General features: G+C 25.7%; 2 protein-coding genes across 4 annotated transcripts in view; one reads left to right on the top strand and one right to left on the bottom strand.

Annotated features, from left to right (window-relative positions):
* Window positions 1-17,808, top strand: part of LOC126905467 (LHFPL tetraspan subfamily member 1 protein-like) — a 111,848-nt gene that overhangs the window by 80,093 nt on the left and 13,947 nt on the right. For all 3 annotated transcript variants that reach the window (XM_050685188.1, XM_050685191.1, XM_050685189.1), the window contains one exon: window positions 685-851. In XM_050685188.1, coding sequence (XP_050541145.1) covers window positions 685-851 — 167 coding nt within the window. The remainder of the gene's footprint in view (window positions 1-684; window positions 852-17,808) is intronic.
* On the bottom strand, window positions 3,214-6,066 carry LOC126905465 (uncharacterized). The gene is made up of 2 exons (XM_050685186.1): window positions 4,560-6,066; window positions 3,214-4,398 (listed from the first exon to the last, which is right to left on the bottom strand). Exons 1-2 carry the CDS (start codon window positions 5,989-5,991, stop codon window positions 4,373-4,375), a joined length of 1,458 nt encoding a protein of 485 aa, XP_050541143.1. The 5' UTR covers window positions 5,992-6,066; the 3' UTR covers window positions 3,214-4,372.

The following is a 17,808-nucleotide window of genomic DNA, read 5'->3' on the forward strand; positions in this document are numbered from 1 at the left end:
ATCAAGTTAATCGCAAGAAACATTTATTTCTACGGTTAGATTTTAGGAGTTTTATTTAACTTTCCAAAGTTAAATAAAATTTTTACTTATCGATAACCAGTATTGTATTATCACTTTTTGAATTAATATAATTTTCAGTTATGGCGAGTAGTGAGCACAACGTAGAAGAATTATTATCTATGTGTTATGATAAAAATAGTATCGCCAAACACTACTCTGCTCCTCACCTTTTCGAAATGCTAAAATTTTAAAAACGTTGTATTTCAATATTTTTTATCGACTAAGCAATGTTTTATTTAAACGATAGTGACTTTTAAAATCTACACTTAGACTGATATTTACTATTGTTTATACAAATAATAATTTTAATCTATAAATTTTTATGAAAAAAATATTTAATTTAAAAATGAGAGGTAATATTCTCAATGAGTCATATTGTATACCATTGTAAGAATTTATTCTTAGACCAAAAATTTTGCTTGTATTTATTTTACAAACTAGTGTAACATTAAAGTTCTATAACTTTTTAAAACCGGAAATGTAAGTGAAAATTCATATCATATAACAAAACAAACCATTCGCTATCATTAAGGTTACTTTAGTTTTATGTGAAGCTATCACATTATAAATTTAAAATGACTAATAGTATTTAGTAAATCTTATACTATTATTACATGTTTTCAGATTTAATGACATACCGAGTGTCTGGTGGCAAGTGAGTACAGTACTTATTGGCAGCGCAACTGCAATCACAGTGATAGTAGCCGTGTCCAGTATTTCTGCTTGCTGTGTGACACACGTTATTCAAAAGTCCACAGCCAAAATTGCTGGTTATCTTCAGCTTCTAGCTGGTAAGGAAAATATTATTTACAATATCTCGATTAAATTATTTTACTGTTTTATTAAACTGATAACTTGAATAAAGTTTGTGAAAATTCTATTTAAATTTGGTGTTTACCTGTTGAGTTATTCATGATCAAATAAAGAAATAAAACTAATATTTAACAAGGATTGATGAACAAGCAAAAAGCGTTAAAAATTAAAGGGGGTTAAACTGACCTGTGCGACAGTTTTAAAACTCAAATACTCACCCAATATGCTTTTATAGCTACTTATGGTCTGCTGTCAAAACTTGTGACCATTTTAGTAGTACAAACACGTAATGGTACCCGAGGGCTGATATTTCTTCGAACCCATAGTTTTCTAAAAGTAAAAGTGTCCAAATTAAACTTTAAAGAATATTATCCATTGTTTTGTCATTTTTGTCTAAAAAGTTTATCTGGAAGTTTTATCCGAGCGATAATAATTTCCACATTCGATACTAACAACAAATAATAAGAAAATAATTGTTTTTCACACTACACCTAAAAAATATCTGACAAAAATCTGTTTGACATTAAAAAATCTTGACAATTGCTTCAAAAAACCATAGTATAATTGTTATTATTCCTATTAATCATTTTAAAATAATTTAAGGAAGAAAATGTTGGTTGCGTAGATATTATAAAGTCTACTATTAAAACTCTCAGTCTACTAACTTAACCAAAGTGTTAAACTAAAATATTAGTTGGTAGTCAACAAATGATAAAGTTTCTATCTACAGTTGCACCAGAAAAGGTTCTTACCTAATTAATCCTTTTGACCTATTTGGTAATCTTTATCTTTGAATACAAAGTTTTGCTTATTAAGTTTACTTATTAACCACTTTTGATGAGTTTTTGATGTAATATAATTAATTATGATGCATGTTCTAATTGGATACTTAGAAACAACACTAGGCAATGACTTTATTTTAAGTACATTTTTTACTTAAATATTTTAAATCATTTTTTCTTCAGAAACAAATTTAATTGTTCTTATAACTTACTTATTAAATAAAAATTTTGTAAATAATATTTTCGGATAATAAAATACCATAAGTCAATATTTTAAGTAATTTTTAGTTTATTTAGTAAATTAAATCTGCTACCTAAATTCAATAATATTTACATCTTGTAAACCTAATGTTAAAAAAATATAATTTTTGTAATAAAAAATGTATTTTTGAAAATTATATAGTGAGTTGAGTTATCTAAAAATGAAAATTTTTTCAGAGTATTAGAAATTTCAGTTTACAAGTTATGAGTATGCAAATATCGATATTTCATTGTAAATCTATTTAATTAATTATATTCTCTTGATTTTATCTAAAAGGAATTATATATATATATATTTAGGAATATGAGTTTCTATGAATGAAAATCTGTAAATTTAAATATTGATAATTTTACGGAAATGACTACTATAATTCTGACTGTTACGAAAATTCGAATGTTTATTAGCGAACTTCATTGATTTTTTTTAACAATCTGCTAAATTAAAAAAAATCTTGTATTAATAGGATATATGTCATCGGATGGATTTAAAAACAATGATATTTAACAATGTCCATATGAACTTTAATCAAAATAATTGGTACCATATAAATTAATTTTAATTAAAGTGAAGATTTTTTAAAGATGACATAAAGTTAGTGTATTTTTTTACTAATCTTTTGTTAGATTTATCTATATAATCATAATATTATAAGTTATATTTTCAATAGAAATATTATATATTAGACAACTTTATAAGACACATAATTATAAAATGTATTTTAGTTATTTGAGACATGAAACAACACTATATAATATATATTTATTAATAAATATATTATTTTTTTTTAATTATAATTAAATTGACATATTTTTCAAGTATATCATTAGAATACTTTTATATTTTACAATATTTGCATATCGTTTTTAAATTGAACACATTACATCTGTTCAATTTACTGTTATTTTATATAATGACTGTAAATTTTCTCTGTTAAAAACAAAAAAATAATAATAGTTAAAATATGAAATTCGTGTGTTAAATATTAATTATGTTAACAAAAAATTACATTTTGAACTCAAAGGGGATGTGTATTTTGAAAACATACTTATTTTACTAAATTAATTAATGTTATATTGAAAATTTTATTTTCGTTGGTATAATAATTAATTTTAAATTTAAGTATTTTCTTGTTAAGAGTTCAAGTTGTCAATAATAGTTTTTTATTAAGTTTCTAAATAGGTAGAACATATAAAATTATAAAATTCTAATGAAATTCTAAATTAACTTTCATTTTGAGTAAACAAAGCTGCTATTTTGTTTTAAACTAATGAGAAAATTATTTTTTTTTTTGTCGCAAATTTGTATATTCCTTAGACTTAAATGAATAAGTAATTAATTTACTATTATTTACATAATCGTTTACATTGTTAGTATTGAATATTCTAGCTGAAGTATTTAAGCATGAATAAATAGATTTAATCTAAATAAATATGAAAAAAATTAAAAGGTAAAAATGGCAAATGAAATTATTTTATAGCAAAACAAACACTTGGGATAAATATTTATATACAGAGTAATAGACGTTGCGAAATAACAACATTCTTTTTTACATGCAATTGTTAATATTATGAACAATATTACTAATTTAGGACTTCTCGTATTTCACCAAAAATATCCCGATTATTTTTTTTAAATTGGCCACATAATTATCTTTCATAATGAAAAGGGAAGATTTTTTCTTGGAAACTCAGTGGAACGATTGCTAAAGTGTTGGTTTTTATAGTGGTAGTATATTTTATTTGCTTATTTTGTGTATAAATCCATTACAGTGGGTGGTTTAATAACGAGATACAATTGTTACTGAATCAACCACTGAAAAAAAAAAGAGAAACATGGAAGGGTGGCAGTAGTAAGTTGCTTCGGGGTGTCCCTGAGTGCCTAATTACTTTACAAATACTCCGGATTTAATGGTCTGGAAACATTTAATCACAGTTTCGGCGTTTTTACGCTACAGCGAACTGGTTAAGCCCCCGGAATATTGATGGACGTTTATTGGCATAAAACCGAATATCCACCCGCACTTTCTGTAGATAATATTAAAGTCCCTAGGTCATTTTCAACATTTCAAACCATTGTTATTATAATATTTATATCGTTCGGCGTTTTCATTGAATTTGAAATATTATTTATAATTATTTTCCATTATCACATTATTACTACTGTATTGATATTGATTCAGTCTTTTTGTAGTAGATAATTATGAACTAATTTTATTTATTTAAAATACCGAAATCAATCGTTAAATATTATATAATAATCAATTTACTTTAGTTGAATACTGTAAATTTAATTCTATTCTTTGAAGTATGTATTATATGTTTCTCTAAATAACTTTTAGACCTTTCAATAAACTAATATACTTGTAAATTAATCTTCTAATACTTGATACATTGTATTTCTATATTGTCGTTTTAAATTAAATTACGTGTGATTATTTTATTTATTTTCGTTGTACTTAGTTTTTGCCAAACAAATGGAAGCCTGTAACGAAAGAAAATTAGTAGTAATAAGATCTAGAATATAACTAATGTGTTTATAGTAGTTTTATTTCACAAAAATTAAAACTGAAATTACTTTATGACTAAGTTTTGAAATAATCTGTTATATAAAAGGGGTTGTTGAAATAATTAAATAACAATTACCATTTTTATTTTTATCCACGATATTGCATGAATTAGTTCTGGTAAAAATATCCTCAAAATCAAACAGTTTCGTTGACGGCTGAAGAATATAGTTGTAGTCTTCTTTGTACAAACTCAAATTGTCTACATATATGTTAAGTTCAACGTATTTACTCTTCAACCGTTCTAAAATGTTATCGCAATTTTCATTGTTATATGTTTCTAAAGAATTGATTTCACTGTTAAATTTCAAACGGTTTATTTCCATCGCTTTAGCGCACCTTGTATAGAGTTCATCGACGTCTTCTAGTTTTAATTCAAAAATGTAGTCAATTGATGAAAATTTTGCCACTTGAGATAAAGTCTCTTGTAAATGAGTGTCACACGAATCTGGAAGTATTTTTAGATCCATAAGATTTTTAATTAATGTTTGAACTGATCTACTTATCTCAATCAATTGAGTTGCATGAGTTTCAGCTCTTTTTGTATTTTCGTTTGGATATTTGACCTTGTTAAAAAGTATATGTTTGACTATTTGTGCATATGATCCAACCCATAAGTATAAAGGGTGTATTGTCGCAGCAAAAATTTGTTTTTGAAATTCCATCACGCAAAATAAATCATAATATCGTTGAATCATTTTATACAGTACTGCTATGTTTGCGAAATTACCGTTCACTAGTTTTTCGTTGACCTGAACATTATATAGTAAATACATAGGATCCACGGAGCCAGTTAATAAATCTTTTTCACTCTCATTTCTTTTATCTATAAACAAGCCAGATAGTAAAATTTTAGATGGATGAAAATTGTTTTGCACCTTTTTAACTGCCTCCAATTCTCGTTCTGGTTTAACACTTAAATAAATATTTAATTCTTCTCTAGTTTTGTCTAATAATTTCATAGCTCTAGCTTTTTTCCTTTCATAAAAATCTAATTCAGGCAACAATTCATTTAAATATTCATATTCAGGCAAATCATTTGGAACACATTCATCGTAGCAAAAACTATCCGGCACCTCTAATGATTTATTATTTTTAAAGCATTCTTCATTTACTGAATGATTTAGTACAAAAATTATATCATCGTATATTTTTTTGAATTCTTTTATAAAGATATCATATTCATTTAATTCTTCATCATCATTTTTAATTTCAATATCATTGAACGTTTTAATTTTCAAAGTGTCGAACATATTATTTAAATACAAATTCACTAAAACTAAACCATATACATATGAATAAGGACCACTTATATTGGATTTTGATTTATTTAAATGTGTTTTTTTCAGATTATTTAAATGATCATAATATATGTTTTCAAGCATAGATAATACAATACTTCCCATAGATTTGATTTTTTCTTCAAATTCCTTAATTTTATTAATGTCAACTTGTGTATGTGATACAATTTGATTGAAATGAGGGTGTACAGTATAAAAGTAATAAAGCATATATTTTGAATAAAAACAATTTATAGTGCTAAAACTTTCAACAGAAACAAAATTATTCAAAAGAAATAGTGTTAAAAAATTTATAATAGATATTTTAATCAACATAATTACTTCAAAAAAATAATGACATAAAAAAACGTACTAAAAACAATTTTTTGAAATGCTCTATGTTAACATTTTCGTCATATTTAAACAAAATTTTTAGTATTATTTACTTTAAACAACTAGCAATATTTTTTTTTAATTTATTAGTTATTTCTAAAAAAAAATACATATATATTAATAATATAATAGTGATTTTTTTTTTGAGTTTATATGATATCAATTTTATTTATAACTTTTTAAAAATTTTAATTATTATTACATTAAAATGTTATTGTAAAAAAAATATATTAAAAAATGGCTATTTTTAATTTTTATAAAAAAAACTATTTTAATTTATTTTTCTTATTAATGATAAATAATAATAAAATACGTTTTGAAAGTAATTTAAGAGGGTATTAATAATTTAAAAAAATGATTTTAACAAAATAATAATTTATTAAAAGTTTATGGATTTTTCATATTTTTACTCTAAATTAAGAAATCAAAGATAATTTAACGCTGATGACTTAAATTGTATAGTGGTAAAATTTAATTGTTAAATTTTTAATATTTTATTTACTTGTAAATATTTAAACTTCAACTATTAAAAATATAATAATTTAAGTATAAATGTCAACATTATACAAAATGTAATCATTGCTAGGTTTTCAAAGAACTTTTTTACAAAAAAAACTTGATTAAAATTCATAAAATTTAACAGTAGGGTTTTTTTCTTTCAATTCCTTTGTTTATAAAATTAATTTTTATTTTTAATTATGCCTTTTCAAAACTTGAACAATCAAACTATCTGTTAAAATAAAAGTGATGTCGTGACACTTATATCTAATTTTTTGCTACTAAAAGTTTTTGTTCTTAATTGTTCGTATTTTTTTTTTCTTGATTGTGAAATTCTTTTTTTTTTTAATTTAAACTAGTGAAAAAAAGTAATAATTATTTGGTACCAGGTGAAAATGGCCTTAGTCAATTTTATCATAATTTTAGAACAGGATTTAAAAGTTCTAAAACTACACATTAAAGATTTACGTCTATATAATTTTTTTTTTTTTGCTGAATAGTTGTTATCTGGACTCTTTGATTATTATAAAATAAAAAGAAATCTATTTAACCAATGTTAAGCAAAACAAATAAAACACTATTTTTGACTAAAATTTAAAAATGATTGATAAAATGAAATTTCGCACGGTAGTCTAGGGTTAGAATAGCATCACATTATCTTATCATCACATTATCGCCTTTATTGGAAAAGGCGATTGTAAGCAGATAACAGAAGGCAATAGTAACCGCTATTATCTACTATTGGCAATTTTGGGAGCGGATCTAACAGAAATGGAAAGGTTTGATGACAACAGCTAGAGGATAACTCTGGCATTGTTGGTATCAACTGCGATGCAGAAAGCTTGAGGAGACTACTATTATTGAGCTCTGAAGATAATAACATGATGGATTCAATGGATATCCATTAAAGTTATTGAACCAATCTAAAGATTGTAGAAAAAAACAAAAGAAAAAACACAAGATAAGTTAATTTATTATTATCATTCCAATGAAAATAATTACAAATCATAAATAGACTGATGTCTTTTTTATCCCTTTAAAAAAATTTTAGAGTCGGAGATCTAATGTATTCTAAAGTATTTGATTTCGCGTAACACAAACATTTAATGAAAAAAAAAATAATTTTTTATCTAGTGTAAATTTGTCGAATAGAACAAAATGATAACATTTAGTAACAATTTCTACGAGTAAATGCACATAAGCAAATGTCTTTCGTATTTAAAATCCATCTCTATTTTTAACAAACATTGTTGAAACGTTTCCTTTTATCTTATATGTTATATATATTACAAAATTTATTGACATTCACAACAAATTCCTTTAGGTTCATTTAATCATGATATATTTAAATATCGTTTTCAGTAAGAAAGAAATTTAATAATAAAATAAGTGTTTATCTTTGGGAAAAACATGGAAAAATTAAACTTTCTTAAAATAATTTAAACTATTTTTCTTCGTTTTTTCATAGTAAATCCGAACTCTCTTGGAATTTTTTACCATTGAATTAATCAATGCTTATCATATATTGTTCATCAAGTTATGATACTTTCAGCATATCAATTATATGTAGTTCACATACAAAATCATTTTACTTCATATTTTCGAAGGAAATTTGATTTAAGCCAAAAAAGCATTTTGAGTGTTGAGTGTAAAAGATAAAATGTTAATTTATCCATGTAATGTCGAGATAATTAAAAAAGTCAGTGTTATCTACTTGTCAGCTTCAGCTTAATAATTAAAACTTTACGGCGGATTCAATTTTTTCGGTTCAAGTAGTTTTGAAAATCTTCAGACATAGCTTTTTAAAATGCTTATTAAGTACATAATATATTTTTTGAAATAAAAAATGGAAAAAATTAGAATGTATTAAATTCAATACTTTTATTTTATTTTTTATTAGAGTTCCACTTTTAAGTTTTTTTTTTGTGTCATTTTTTTATGGATTTACAAATTCTAATTAATTTGTATGACCGGAAATGAATATTGACATTTTGAGTTTAAAATTGTCTTCTCTTTTCGGAAATAGTCTTGTCTTATATATTTTATTCAATTTTATACATATATTTAACAATATTCAAAATTTTTATATAGTATATAATTATTTTTATGATAATTAATCAAATAATTAAAGCTTAAAACGTATTAACGTGTGTTAGTTACAATAAAATATAAATTACTATTAATTTCGAAGAAAACTTAATTTGTTTAATTAACTTTTAAAGATTTTTTATATTTTGACAACTTCTAAGGCAAAATTTGATTTATGAGTTATCAAAAAACAAAAAACTTTTACACTATTATTATTAAATAAGCTGAATTCAAAATTCGATTTTTTTTCTTGTTAATTTTCCACAATAATATACAATAAATATAAAACGCTTTGTTCCGTATTATAACCATAGGCTCTTCGCATCGTGACAGTTGTAAAATATTTTTCCCAATGTTGTTATGATACAAATCGAGGCATTCTTATCGTTTCCTTCACTTAATACAATACTAATATCTTCCTATAATTAATAGTATCTCAGACCGTCTTGGAATATATATTTTTTTAGCATTTAGATTTTTTTCATCGTCATTTCAAAAACGATAATTTTTTTTGTCTTATGACATCGTTTTTTGTGTTAATAAAAAAAGAGAAATATATAATTTCTTTTGTAAAATTTCACTATCGCCGTGAACGCACAGTGTAAAGCATATTGTTATATAATTGAATGTGGTGAGATCTGTGCAAATAGCTTGAAAGTAGTCGTGCATTTTTGTTTCGCAGAGGCTCAAAATGCCAAGTGAAATATAAAATGACCGACATGGCAGTTTAAGGTGGTGAGCGATATTGACAAGGACGAAACCATAGTCTACATTTGACAGTTTTAAAACAAGTCGGCGGCGGAATATGCCGAGAAATATAAAGACTGTAAAAAACTTTCGTAAAGCTCTTATAGTACTTCTGGCCATGACACTGTTAACGCATAAATCCGCTGTTGGTGTGCAAACCTATATCAAAAAAAAAGTATAAAAAGTACTGTAAAAATACCCAGTCATACTCGAAGAGGGCGACACTACGTTTTTAAGGAATAAGTAAAGAAGCGTGACATTAGTTCACACACTAACACGCAATCAGAGGCGAGTTTTGAACTTCATCTGCTATGCGTGTATCTATTTCGTCTGCAGGATTGATACTATTGAAACCATCGATGGAAAGGATCGAAGGGTCAAAGTGTGGTGTTTTTAGACCAGGGAACTATAAATCGTGACCCGTGCAGACGGTGGTGTGTGACCGTCGCGCATTAGTCAGCCTATAAACTTTACTGTCCCTCGTTAACAACTGGGCCAGAATAATTTTCTGTGTCGACAAAGAGAACTCTCTGGCGACGACGCCACGGCTCCGGGAGGGCTTCGACTCCGTTGACCGGATGTGAAACATGGTTTCTCAATATACACGGTACGACATTTATTATACACTGTACTTTTGCAGGTCTATTGTTACGATGAATATATTAGAGAGGCAAAGTAAGGAACGCGTATGTAATGTATGCGTGTGAGTATAATGTTGTTGGCACTGGATAAAGTCGGCGTTACGTTTGCGGGCGGTGGAGTAGTGGTGTTCGAGTGAAATAAAAACTAGTGTCAATTTATGAAGGCAAGAGGAATGCCAACGATGACGATATGAACCAGGAAAAATGACACAAAGTCCTCCTCCTCTCCTCCGTATCTTGAGTTCTACGCCTTTGCCGTGCAGTCGTTCATTCGGCACACGTATCAGTGTATTTCGGATGCCCAATAATGGAAATTATCCTCCCCCTAAAAAAATATTTTCGATTACCAGTCAACTTGTTTTAATTATATCTAAATTGCTATTTCTTATTTTAAGATTTATGTTTTTAAGGTGATATTGTTAATTGTTTTCTATTTTCATAGACTTGCATTAACACTATGAACTAAAAGAACGATTGTCTAAACTTTTGTGTAATTAAATTTTTGTCGTAAATTTCATTTTTGTAAGTTATAGAGGTGCAGTAAAAAATCAAAAAATCTGGAAGGTTTCGTTAGAATACTCGTCTTATCTTACATAAAAACGTATACACCATTCAGGATTGATAAATGTTTCAAAATGACTGGTTCATAAAATATATCACAGGGATCTCCAACGATTTATTGTGTGTTATTTTGGATGTAGCTTGCAATACGTTAAAAGAACAAATGTAAAATAGGTGTATTTTAGAATGTGGGTATACTTCGTGTATTTACTCTATTTTACTTATATGAGGTAAGTCAAGTCTGAATTTTTATTAGGAATACTTAGTGGAATGTTATTTATGTTGAAAATTTCTAACTTCAAAGTTATAGGGTAAATTATAATGACTTAGATTTCTTTAAAAAACATATTTTAGATTTTAACACACGTTTCATCATAATTATTTTTATGTGTTAACAAATGAAAAAATTAAGCAATAGCTAATTAATACCACTTGATAATAAGTTCATTCTATTGGAAAAGCTGTAATTTAAGGTGTATTTCTACTATAATACTAATATTCTATAAGTGATTCAGCAACATTTTTATCGAAAAAAAATATTTTTTAATTTGCAAAACTCAGTAGGTCAGCTAATTTTTTTTACTATGTATCATGTCGAAAGTTGTTTATAATGAAAGTTAATTTTCCATTAATAATACTGTCAGGTATAAATAATTTAAATTAAATTTTACATATTAATTCATATCTAATAAAACTCAACCAGACAATCAAAAAAAACAACTTAATTTACTTACGAAACATTAAAAATTCTTGTGTCATGATTTTTAACATAGAAGAGCACATAATTTGCTGATTTTTTAATAATATACCGTCAAATGGGCTAACTTATGGAAGTGGTTAAATTTATGACAGTTAAATATTTGGTCACTTAATTTTTTTGAACAAACATTCTGTGTCTTAACAATACATGTAAAAGTTTCACTAGTGCTGTAGATTACTGTGACTAAAATGACAATTGATATTGAACTCCCCCAAGTTAGTGTACTTGATGGTACTCAATTTGTACTTAAAAATGTGGATTTGTCAAAAAATCGTGGGAAAATCTGTACAGTTAACTTAACAATGATATCAGTAATTACTAAATAAATTTAATAACTAGGTTCAACAGTTTTTGTAATTTCATTTTTGAATCATAATAGTTTTTTATGGTGTGTATTATAGTTATTCTAATTAAAAAGCTATGAATTACATTACCAAAAGATAAACAATAAAAATAAAAACTATTATATTTAATCTGATAATATTAATATGCTATAAAATAATATTGTATTTTATAGCATATCTGAATTAAGATTGAATGATAATAATCAATACCTATTTTAATTTTTCCTTATAATTTATTTGACTATTTGAATACTTCAAAATTATAAAAAAATATGTGTATATAAAACTTTATTGGAAATTTCGGAATTAATATTTCACTCGATTTTGTTTTTAAAGATCTTTATAAAAATTAAAATAATAAAGTAAGGTTTTATTTAATAACTATCAATATTTTTTTAGGTGATTAAATGTTTTCGAATACCAATAGAGCTGAGATATATTGACCTCATATAAAACTAAATAAAAAACAAAAAATGCCATTGGTTAATTACTTAATGGTATTATGATTAATTAACTCAATGTATAATTACTAACATTTTCCATTCAATGTAATTGCTGGTCGTTTTATATTTAACAATTTCATTAGAAAATGTAGAAATAAATAAAAAATGTTTATGGGGAAAGAGAAGAGTAGAATGCTCTGTAGTATATTCAAACGTACATACTTTTTATGATGCCGAAACCACCTACACCGCACGGAAATTCCATTGACCAATAATGGGCGCGTTAGCGAAACATAATAAATGACGACAAATATTTTATTTTAAATAAAAAAAAAATTAATAACGCTTCAACATCAAATGTAATTAAACCACAAACTGTGAATCTGTCCGTTAGTGTCTGGTACCAGGTGTGAAATTTTAATTGAAACATTTGTCCTAAAGTAAAGTCATGAAAAAAACTGCTACAAATGATTTTCTGATACTCAAAATATAAAAAAAAAACATAAATTATACATCAAGGTGTATACTATTTAAAGCGTACATATATACGCTTTAAAAAGTATAGCTAAGATATTCAAAACCTAAATTATACTTACTGTAGTTATTTATATGTGTAATTTAATCTCAAAAGTTCAAATTTCATGTGGTAAATAAGCAATGTATTACTTGGAATAATCATCATCGAGAATACATTGTAAATGTATAATGCAACCTATTAATATATTCAAACATTAAAAATTGGTCTAAAATTAGTCATACAAATTAAATGTAATTTTCAAACGTAAACCGAAATGATATAATAATAATCGAATGAACTTAGGTCTGTTTAAATTAAACTATTATAGTTTTATATTAAAACTATAAAATTGTTTGAACATTAATATTGTTTAATTATTATTAGAAAAGATTATTTCAATTCTTAAACAATATTAGCGTTTTATATATGATATTTTCATTATTATTAAGTTCTGATTGAATTGTTTTTTCACTTAAATCAATTTTTTCAACCTAGAGTTGTACAAAAATAAAACGTTTTTAAATATAATTTTGGATAATAAATTAAATTTATCTACAACATAATGTCTAAACTAACTCTTCAAATTATAATATTGGACAATGAATACATTATATCCTTTTAATAATATTTTTGTTATTATTTGTTAAGAGGTAAAACTGTTAAAAAATTATTAAATATTTTAAAAACTAATTTTTTTTAATTAAGGTCAATTAGTTGAAGAAATTAATGAAATATTTAATTTAAATGCTAATCCACAAGGTATTACATCACTTTATATGTATGTTAAAGTTTGTGAACATTCAGATATGCCTTCATAACAATATGATATTTAAATTTTAGAATTCACTAAATTCTTGGTATAGTTTTCTCCATTCGCACAACTATTTCAATATTAATTGCTTCCAAAGTTTTCTTCTCGTTAAAAACATTTATTATTGAACTTAATCTATTTTAATTCATACAAAAATTGACTTGAATAAAGAGGTATTAACAAAGGTAAAACAATTAAATATTTATTCTATTATTATTAGAAGTATGAATTAATAGATGATGAAATTCTATACATGACGTTTTTACATATCTAGAATTAACATTATATTTACAAAACGATTAAAACAAATGATTAATTTGAATTCATATATATTTTTTGAAATTATCTGCATATTGTTTTTATCAAGAACATTATACTTTATCATTAAAGAAAAAAAAAGTATTAATGATTCTTTTTTTAATTTCATATTTTATGTGTTCGGACCTAAACGGAATTTAAAGTTTTTAAATTTAAAAAAATTCTATTAATACGATCTTATTTGATCAACAGACCTATTAAAAGTTGAGTATAAATGTTTTTTATTCTGAATTTGATAATTAAAAAACTGATACTTTTTTATTGTCTACGCATTTAGCATTAGGCCATGATTTTTTTAACTTTTCGTAATTCAGGTTCGCTTTGCTGAGTTTTTATTGGTAATACTAAAAATACATAAAGTTCCCAGTTACAGTTTTCGATTTAAATAAAAAAAAGTAACTCAATTACGTATATGTGATTATGTTAAAGTATTGTTGATAAAATTTTACTTTCAGGAATTCTGAAGGTATAATTTTTATTCAATATTTCTTACTCTCATTTTTATAACTTAAAAAAAAAAAATAAAGGCTCATAAATGTCTATAAGTTTTTTTTTTTTTTTTTTTAAGTAATTTAAAATATGGAAAGATAATAGTTACCCAATACTTTCAATTAAAAATTTGTTTATCATTTATAAAAACAAAGAAAGTGAAATATCTATTATTATATTATTTTCAGTAAAAAGTATTTACAAGGCAAAATAAATTCTGTTCTATATGATAATACATTGTACTAAATTAATTAATCCAGCTACATTAAGTCCCTCGAGAAAAGTCTTAGGAATATAATGATCCTGTAGACGCAAGTTAATTTAGACTGACAATAATTGGATATGACATAATACTGATACGTCCCACCCTTAAAAAAAATACCAATTCTGTAAAATAAACAGTGTTTTCTTAAAAATAATTAGCCGTCACAGAAATTATGGTTAAAATGGCCTGTGAAAAGAAAGGAATTCTGAAAAATAATTTATTTATATAAAATATTTTAGTTAGTTATTTAAGTTTGGGATTTTAAATTACCGACATGACGGTCATGAAAAAGGATCGCAACGTGTAACGTTCGCCACTTGTGTGATCGAAAAGTTGAAACAATACAAAAGAAATTTGTGTACAGTGGTGTATTTATGTATATTTCTTATAGGTATTTGAAAAATGTACACTCTTTATCAAAGAACTGGTGGGGAGTAAGCTCCCAATTTTATAAAAATTCTCAGTTTCTCCATATTTTTGTTTGTTTATTATACCGCCCTAAATCATTTTTTTATTGCGACGATAATATGTCTTAATCAATACAATTATGTATCATTCATAAACATACAACATATACTAATTAGTATAAAATTTATATTAATACAAACATGAATGTGGTTTACACTTTGAATGAAGTGATCCCTCTAACTTAGTCTTATGATAAAGATAATAATTAAAATGTATTATAAACATTCATCATTTTGAATCAAGTTATATGGCTTGACGTATTTTAAAAGTTTTATGTCATTGGAATTGTCTATTAGCAGTATTTCCACTAGGTTTTCACGATTGTTATATTTCTATGACCCGAGTGACCTCGTTTGGTACCACGGCAGCATCATATCGCGACGAATGACGTTATTTCTGTCGAATCGGTAAACCGCAACGATAAGCGATGTTTTGACAGTGTTGTTTAGCCTTTATATTAGACTTACTAGTTCAACACCACAATTGAATATAGATCGGTTTTATGATCGATATGTATAGTAGACGTTTGTTCTCATAGTGCTTTCCAATTAACCATTAAAGTTTGTGCAGCTTTTTTTTATTTGCATTCTTTTTTGGTGTACGTGGTGTGCCCAGTTAGGGTGTCAGTCAAGATGCACTCCCATATATTTAGCTGAATTATTTTGTGGAAATGTCTGTTGATTCAGTAATATTGTTTTGTACTTCCTCTAAATAATATATTGTTTTTAAAAAGTAATTTTTCAAACAAATATCNATATATATGCTGTTTTTAAAAAGTAATTTTTCAAACAAATATCTGATCGTGTAATTGCTCCCGATAGATAGTAAAAAAATACTATTTAATTTATACTTTATGTAAAAGTTACGAATAAAATTTATTTTTGGAAATTATAACCAAAACTGTTGATTTATTTGTAGAAAATTTTAAAATTACCTTTGATTTTTTATGTTTAAGAAATGTATTTTTTAATTAGTATTTGGTTGTCACATTCTAATGTTGATTACAAANTTTAATTAGTATTTGATTGTCACATTCTAATGTTGATTACAAATTGTTCAATTGTAGTTGAAAAAAATACACAAGTAAAAAAAAACGTTAATCTCATTTACCTATTTGGTTTTTGGACTTGTCAGGGATTATCTATAACGTACTTGATTCTGAGCTGTCCGAGTGGCATATATCAATCGTATGACCTCACGCTGTTTAAAGCAACCACAACATATAATATATATATATATATATTAATCTCAACGTTTCTCGGATGAGCATTACGTTATTATTAAAAACTGCTTTCAACTGCAGTGAAATAAGTTTAGTCGTTCTCTAATGTGCCGCCACAGTTTAGCTTTCGATTGTAAGAAAATTTTGATAATTACGGTTGACTGGCTCGAAGACCTGACGCCAACCGGCGAGAAAAGTCTTAGAAATCCGCAGCAATTGAGCCGTAATGTTATGCGTCGAGACATGTGTGCTCATTCGTCCATGCCAAATTTCTGTTGAAATAAACAATAATCTCATGATTGCACATTTTCTAGTTATATTTTCCAAGCATAGTGAGATATATCGATTATAAATGATGTCTGTGAATGAAAATCAAAAGTCGCAATTATTTTTTTTAGATTCACTTATAAAAAAAAAATTATAACAATTGTTTTAATATGTCGAAAATCCTAAGTATCGGTAAAATCAGTTTTAGATTCAACGCACTTGATGTACATATATTATTGAATGTGTTTAGAAAAAATTACTCTTTGTAATCAAATATATTAATTAAAACAAATAAACTTTTAATTTTTGATTTTCCATATAGTTTATCATTTAATAAATATGCATACTCCTCAACAATGTATTGTTTTAAATATTTCAAAAATCGATATCAATGTCAAAAGAATAATCCCAATTGTTAACATAAATACGGAGTCGTGAAGATTTTGATTTAACGATGATGTTAGAAAATGCATTGCACATTTTTATTCATTGGTGTACATGTATATTACTATATTCCTTTTAGATGCTGCGTGTAGGATAAAAAAATGATCCTTACTTATCTAAATTCACTCACGTTTAAATTGACTGTCATTTGATCATATTTGTTTTTTTGATCAGACATTTTATTAGAACGTGATCGTTTTATTTTAAAATACTATACATTAAATCGAGTAGAGACGAAAAAATTCGTTGACTGATATGCTGTAATAAAAATCGGACGGTTATAAAAGTGCTCTCGATCCTGTAATATGTAATAATAAATAGTTCGTATCCAGAAAATTCATTCCGCCAAAGCAGCGCACTTATAGAAATAAACTCACGTAGTTCGACGACAGCTTCTTCTCGTCCCAACCGGTCATGCCTCCAAATCAACTGACACTGTGAAAAAATCGTGGATCTACTTATATACCCGTTTTAATCTTAGTGGCCAAATAACTGTCGGAAGCCGACCAAAAGATCGTTTGCGTGTAGAACTTCTATCAAGTGGTGGATACAAATTGAATAGAAACTTTTCCAAAGAAATAAAACTAAGTAACAGACATTTGTTTGTCCGTGACAACATGTGTTTTAGTTTGACGCTTTTCTTTTCTTTCCATTATTATTTAAGTTTCCTACCGGAAGATTGCTAACTCCACAGCCAAAAGCTAATGTTTTGAATTTCAATTTATGAGCTGTGGTCAGAATTTTAACTTTTCTTTGAAAATCTTATGGTAAC

This window comes from Daktulosphaira vitifoliae, unplaced genomic scaffold, assembly GCF_025091365.1.
Source record: "Daktulosphaira vitifoliae isolate Bord-2020 unplaced genomic scaffold, ASM2509136v1 Scaffold_4, whole genome shotgun sequence".
In the NCBI taxonomy this organism is placed as follows: Eukaryota; Metazoa; Arthropoda; class Insecta; order Hemiptera; family Phylloxeridae; genus Daktulosphaira; species Daktulosphaira vitifoliae.